Source organism: Epinephelus moara, chromosome 24 (genome assembly GCF_006386435.1).
Source record: "Epinephelus moara isolate mb chromosome 24, YSFRI_EMoa_1.0, whole genome shotgun sequence".
Lineage (NCBI taxonomy): Eukaryota > Metazoa > Chordata > Actinopteri > Perciformes > Serranidae > Epinephelus > Epinephelus moara.
The window spans coordinates 43,871,109-43,878,734 of NC_065529.1; the positions used below are offsets into that span (position 1 = coordinate 43,871,109).

Genomic DNA, 7,626 nt, shown 5'->3' on the forward strand with positions numbered 1-7,626 from the left:
CAGGAAAAATATATGTTTTTGATTTTAGGGTGAACTGACCCTTTAAATACAGTACTTGAGTTAATGTACTTAATTACATACCACCACTTTATGAGAGCGACTGGACTAATTACAGGACTTTAAAAACATAAATGTACACTGGGGCAGATTGAATCCAGAAGGAGGCAGTGATGCAACATTAGGAAGCCCTTTACACCTCAACCCAGAAGTAATCCGAGTTTTTAAAGCGGCACCTGAACGCAGCAGCAGCCAGTCAGTCTCAGTGAGGTTTTTAAAAAAACTCCAAAGCAACTTCAGGCTGCGCCGAGGAAACACCACCGCGGGAACACCAACCATACTCTGTCACATTCAACCAAAGTCCCAACAAGAAGCGTTAAAATAAGACATTAAAGATGCCGAACACAGCGAAGGACCTGGCCGACGACGCTCCGTGGAAGAAGATCCAGCAAAACACCTTCACCCGCTGGTGTAACGAGCACCTGAAGTGCGTCAACAAGCGGATCGCAGACCTGCAGCTGGACCTGGCCGACGGCCTGAGGCTCATCACCCTGCTGGAGGTGCTGAGCCAGAAGAAGATGTACAAAAAGTACCACCCGAGGCCCAACTTCGGGCAGATGAAGCTGGAGAACGTGTCGGTGGCTCTGGAGTTCCTGGAGAAGGAGAACATAAAGCTGGTCTCCATCGGTGAGTAACGGCTCCATTCATTCGTCTGGAAGCTTCTCTGAGCCCCCAAAACCACTATCTGGTCCCCCCAGACTACTTTAACTGTTTGTGAGAAGTCTACAAACACTTCGGGAGTCCTGGCAGTACTTTTACAACTTGTCCCAGTAAAGTTTCCCCCAGTTTTCCCAGTTTATAGCCCCAACACACCGTTTTATATCCATCACAGTGCGGACTCCATTAGAAAATATGGCGTTTTAAAGTCTAATTGCTTTTTAATACTAATAGCCATAAAACACATTATTAAAAATGATGTCTCTAGAATCAGTTTCACCCACTCTTTAATTCGGCATACATATAATACACAAAGCGAAACCTATTTTTAAAAAATCGTAGGTTTTGTACGTGGTTCACGCTGTTGCTGTCGCCCATCTGGCTGCATTGAGCACGGTGGCACACGCTGGAAATCAAAAGGAAGTTTAACCTCTTTTAAAGTTGATATATAATTGAATTAAACGCCGTTGAGTGTGTTATGTGATGTCAAAGTAAAGAGTGCTTTGTGACGCTTTTGAAATCCTTCACTTGTGTTTTAAAGTGTTGGCTTTGCACTTTTGCCGGAGACCAAAGGTCAATCCGTAACTTTCTCGTTTTCGTTTGTGTGGAAGTTTCCTGGGGTTTCCCAGATTTCTTCTCATAATATTAACCAAAATCAGTCTAATTAAAGGTCCTATTGTGTTATATGAAATAATATTACTTAATTACACGTAAAAATGAGATTTACTCCCATTTTAGTCAGTTTGAGTCCTTTTAGTTCCCGCTCATGTAGCACTAGCCAAATTGCGTTTAAAATTCTTGCATTTTAAGGTTGCTTTGCCTATTTTTGGCATTCAAGTATTGTCAATTGTATTGTTTGAATATCAATAGAATTGAAATGAACTCATCTTAAAATCGGCATACACATAATACAAAATTAAAGTATTTTTTTTTAACGAAAATCACAAGTTTTCCCAGTAAACCATGCTCCTGCTGCCTCCCAGTTTATTGGGACCGTGGGAACTGGAACCATATCATCTCTAATATTTCCAGTTTCATTAATAAAGTATGAGCTACAGATTGGATCCCACAGTAATTACTAATTAAATGTATCATGCAATCAACAGCAGCTAAACTGACAGATATCCGAATGGAGTTTGGCACGTTGTGGGTGTAGCGTCTCCACATGACAACGGCAGAGTGTGTTTTAACGAGCAGGCTCCTGCAGAGAGGACACACCTGTGATAATGAGCCTGGCCTCATGTGGAGAGGAGAAGTCTCCCCAATGAAAATATTTCGCCCCAAAGTTCACAAATCCAAAACAAACTGCTGTTAATGAGAGTGAAGGTGATCAGCCTCCACCTGCTGCTCTGTTACTTCATATTGTCTTTAACAAGCTGCTTGTTGTTGTGTCCCAACACACATGTGACTTTAATTAGTTGTTTGGCTTCCACCCAGGCTGCATGATACTGACAGTAATTACACTGCACTTATTCTGCTGCATATTTATAACAACATTCAGACAATCATTTGTTTTTAGCAAACAAGAAGCTCTTTTAATTAACAACTGAGTTTGAGTTTGATTTATATTGATCGGGCAAACAGTCCCAGGACAAGACAGAAAAGTGATTCATGCTTGGTTTTGTCCTACAGATCTTTTTTAAATTCTTGTTCCTCTTTCCATAATGATGTTGGTTTCTCTCCTGTCGTGATGTTATGTCGTCTTTGCTGGTGGTGAATTTTACAGACGTTGACGTCCTGTCACACAGATGTGAGATTTTTAAAAGTTCAGTCTGGTCTAAAAGTATCTTACACAAAAACGTTTCTGGTCGGATGTAGGTCTTTGTGCTGGAGGTCGAGTCACTTTGGTGCCTTTTTTTTTTTTAATTTGTAAAACGTTTTGGGTATATTTTTCATTCAGTTGTTTTGGGCCAGTTTTGATGCTCAGAAGACAAATGAAAGATTAAAAGCAAAGTGGTGTGACAGCAGTTTAATGAAGGTGATGAAAACTCTGGTGTTTGTCAAGCAGCTTCTTGGATTTAACTGGAGGTCCATCGATCTCTTTCACTGCTCGTCATGCAGAATGCTTGCAAGGACTTTTTTTAATTGGCCTTTACACACACACACACACACACACACACACACAGTGTGATTACAGCCATCTTGCAGTTTTGTTGCGTCTCACACTGTGTGAGATAGTCTGACAAAACCTTGGTCACAGTCTGGGTCAGACTGCACAATTATGAGCTTTGAGTCATGTCAGGTTGTGTGATGAATGTAAATAAATACTGTCACAAATATACACACAGACAAACGTGTAGTCTACAGTGTGTTTCTACGGGGACTTTAAACGCCTCATCAGTCTTTTCTGCATCATCTCATGCTGTGTTCAGGTGACTGGGTTTGTGGATGTGATGTTGAAGCTGCGGTCACTTTGTGAGTTTTCAGTCCTAATACTCCGACACTATCAGGATGTTCACATCAGATATGTTTGGTCTCCAAAACCTCTGAATCGTCCGTCAGTGGACGAGTCTCAAAGTGAGAATTATAAGACGTAAGAATAGAGTATGAAATAGACGTGTGTAAATATAAAGTAATGAATTAAATATAATGGAAATAAGGACATGCATTATGCTGTTTAACAACAAAGCAAAGTTTTCTTGTTGTGAGTATTGAATGTTTTCTCAGCTTGATCAGATATTTCTGATGACAACCCAGTCGCCAGAAAAAATGTTGGCACTGTATGTTTGTGCAAACCATGAACATGTAACATTTTCATGTTATTATGTAGCAGATGTGTTGAAACATGTTGGGACCTGTGTTTCAGCAAGGCAGTGCTTCATGCGTGGTTTAAGTTTAGGCACAAAGACCTTTTGGTTATGGTCAGGAAAAGGTTTTCAACAGGCTTTATTTGCACTTAAAACACCCAGTTTTGGGGCACAGTCCCTGCTGGAAATGCAGCGATGTTTCTGTAAAAATCAATCTCTTTTTGTGTCACTGTTCCCGCCAGAAAAACAGCAACATGGTGCTACAGAACACCCCTGTTTGGTGTCTAAATAAATCACGGTATTGTTGTTTGTTGGTCTTGAACAGTGGTCGGTTTGGCAGACGTCTCACCGAGGTGACACCCATCCACCACCCCCTCCACCTCCTGATAAGAAAGTCTGCTCATATACTATGTCACGCTAGAAACGTTGGTATGAAATTAACATTTGTAAGATATTCCTGGTTTGCAAAAAACGGACAATGTCAACATTTTTTTCTGGAGACTGGGCTGCTGATGAAATTATAATTTTGTTAATCTGATACTGTAGGTACTCAAAGTTTTTGACTGGCTGTTTTGGACATTATTAAACGCTTTCTACCACATGTTTTTGGAAAAAGATTTTTGTCTGCTTGTAACGTAATTAAAAAAAGTATTCAGTGTTGTGTGGAGCATGTTTTGCACTTTTAAACAGGTCAGCTTGATTTAAATTGTGATTTAAACAGCACAGTCGATGTAAAGTGTTTTCGGACATTCTGATAAAGACATTTAACCTTAGCTGTTTTTCTAAGAGTTAAGAGCTGAGAGCTGCGTTCATTTGTTCAGAGTTGGGGTAGAAAAAAAATGTAGCTTGAATCTGCTTCTTGTAAACTTCAGCATTATTTCTGTGATGTTCATACTCATACAAATTTCCAAGGACGCTGAGCTGCACCCATCCTTTCTACCCATAATCCCTTTTGTTTTGTTGTCTTGTTGGAGGACTGAGGTGTTATCAGGCTTCTCTTTGCTGCTGATGGATGCTGTTGAACTACATGAGGAGCAGAGTTAATTTGGGTCCTTTCATGGGATCTGTATGCACCTCAACACTTTGTCATATTCAGAATAATTACATTCAAAGTCAGACTAAAACAAAAACTGACACCGAGTGTCCTCAGCGAGTCTAAACGAGTCTGTTTTCACAGCTGAACTGAGCTCATAAGGTTCACTTTAAACCCACTCTGCTGTTTTTAGGTGCACCAAGACTGCTTTTCTGGATTCTACTGAAGTTTTCATACTTCATCAGATGTACTAAATTCTCTGGAAAAATTTCTGGTTCAGGTAAAAAAAGAAAACCGAGCGGCTCGAGTGTGAAACCGTCCTGAGACACTGAGGCCGGCTGGTGTTGTGTGATGGGAGTAAGCCGAGGTCGAGCTGAGTGTGTTCAGTGATGTAAAACTGTGGAGGTTTGATTTTCCACTGTAGAAAGGAAATGACAGGGTGGGTGGGACTCACACACACACACACACACACACACACACACACACACTGAGGCAGCACTGGTTGTGTTTCAGCTTTCAGAGATGAACCAGCCTCTCAGATAGATCAGAAAACACAGATTTAGTGTTTTAGTTTGGAAAACTTTTAAAGATATTTTTACGTATATTGTAGTTAATATTCATGAGAGCTAAAACGAGCACATTATCAGTTAGTTGTCAGTTTATTGTCAGTTGCTGTTTGTAGAAATTAATCAGATTGCAACCACCTGAAATTTCTTCTATGTGCTAAGTGTGAACTCCAGGTTTGGATTCCCTCAGTGTTCATTGTTCCGGAGGTTTTTACTGTCAGCTGAATTACCTGCAGAAGGCGCTTCCTCTCCAAAACAAACAGACCTGGTGATTCAAACTGGTAAAAACACTCAGTACGTTTACATTTGCAGTTGAGTCGAGCTGAACTAGGCCATTTAATTGGTCTATTGTCCTTGTCCCAGTATACAAGCTTGGGAGGGGCATCGATTTGTTGACTGAAGTATGTCTAACTCGCTACGATAGGTGGCAATATGCCCCCTTTCAGCTTGTTAGTATTGGACCTTTTTCCGGTTGACCTATTACGTCACAGACCAAACAATGGACAAACAAGTTAGCTACAGTTAGCTAGTGACAAACTGGAACCATGGTGGACAACTTAACAGCTCTGTACATTTCATCCATCCAAAAATGCACAGCTCTGGATGTAGATTTCGCCATGTTGTTACTAGCTTCTTCTTCTGTTATGCATTTAATGCTTTCGACTTCCAGGTCAAAGCCCGGGCTGGACACTGTGGAACATGTGCAGAGCGCCTCGGCCAGTTTGGGTCCCACTGACTACATTGCATTATCTGGGTCTGTTGGTCCGACTGAGAAATTCGATTTAGTACAGTTTCAGTTGGACTAACATGTATTTTAAAAGTCTGGTTTTAGTCGGACCAACACAATAAATCAATTTTCTCCAATGCCATGCAAACACACTGACTGAATAAAGCAGTTTCTAAATCTGTATTTTTCGGTCGCAGCTTGGTGCGAAAAACACAGCCATCACAGTGGCCAATGTGAAAAGTGAATGGCCCTATCTATAACCAGTGTTTGGTTTGTCTGATCTGGGCTACTGTAGAAACATGGCAGTGAACATGGTGGACATTGTGGATGAGGACCTGCTCCCCGTGTAGATATAAACGGCTCATTGTGAGTTACTATTTTCAGGTGATTAAACCCAAAAAAAAGCATACTTAATATATTATATTCCAATTCTGCCATCATTTCCATTTAAATCTTGCACACTGGACCTTTAATTGATGGACCAAAACCTGGTAAATGACTGCAATGGTCCTTTAATCCATCACGTGGTGATGCACATACGTGTTACCAAAAGATTTTGCATAGATATAAGGTATACACTGCTTGTGCAGGTTGGGAGACCTCTTCTTCCATGATCAAAAGATAGATTAATTTATGCTTTTGATGCTACACGTCCTTTCACAAACTCTGAGTCTACTTTGCTTTCGCACCCCCTCTTTCACAGGCGGTGTCTGTCTGGTTGTTTGGTCTGCACCACAGCCTAAACGAACTGAACCAAACATATAAACAAACCAAAGACTGAGCTGCTTATTACGGTGTGTCTCTCTGGGAAACCATATTAAATACAGATGATGTTTACCAGTTTCAGGAGGCTCATCTTGTCTTTATTACCTGCAGCAGGATCATTTGAAATATATTAAATGACTAAACCACACAACTGTATTGTGTATGTGAGAGCAGCCCTTATTGTGGACTCTTTATTGAGACACTTTGGTAATGTTGGAGAGTTAAAAAAGGTCGACATGATCACAGTAGATGAGAATCTGTGAAGCTGGACTCTGGTGTGGTTACACAGGTAACGTTAGTCTGTCAGATGCCTCACCTCCACAACAGGAGGAGTGAACCAGACCACCAGAGGGAAGGAGAAAGGGAGCGTGGGAAGGAGATGTTTGCTGTTGTCAGAGTGATGTAACTCAATGTCTCCTTCTCATTTAGTGTGTGTGTTTGTTAATGGTTAGCTGTGGTGTGGGGCCCCTCAGGGAGGCCCCTGGCTTTTGTCTGTATCACACACTGAGGCAGACTGAGGAATATCCTCAGTACACGTCATAATGTTTTTAAATTCTTTGAGCAGTTTGATGATTTCAGTTCCCTGTTTCTCTTCTGCCGTTCCTCGACACGCAATGCTTTCACTGTCTGCTGGGAGAGTTTCATGACTAGAAGCTGCAGATTGTCGTCTGAAATGTTTAACCCTTGTGTTTTGTTAACATTGCCTTCACTGCGTCATTCTTGGCCCACTGAGTTGTGTGTAGATATTTAAAATCTACAATTTTTTTACTGTAAAATATTTTATTTCCTTCTGATTGATTTTTATAAAAAACAATATTTCAAAAAAAGTGTTGCAGTGCTGCTGATCTTTTCTTTTGGCACAAACAGGGCACATTTTAATTAAGCACACGCCAAATATCAATCATTAAAAAGCAAAAGCAGCATGTGTATACATTCAGTAGGCTATATCTTCAGTAGCTAGCTAGCTAACCCTACACTTTTCAGGGTTTGATTTTGGTTTTGGAACAGGGAAGAAACATATATCTTTTTCCAACCTCTCCAGGTAATGAGTATCATTAATACACGACGTGCCCC

General features: G+C 40.8%; 1 protein-coding gene across 2 annotated transcripts in view; it reads left to right on the forward strand.

Moving 5' to 3' along the window:
* Positions 1-280: 280 nt before the first annotated feature.
* Positions 281-7,626, forward strand: part of LOC126386347 (filamin-B) — an 81,716-nt gene continuing 74,370 nt past the window's right edge. For both annotated transcript variants that reach the window (XM_050038621.1, XM_050038622.1), the window contains exon 1: positions 281-684. In XM_050038621.1, coding sequence (XP_049894578.1) covers positions 393-684 — 292 coding nt within the window. In that variant the 5' untranslated portion in view covers positions 281-392. The remainder of the gene's footprint in view (positions 685-7,626) is intronic.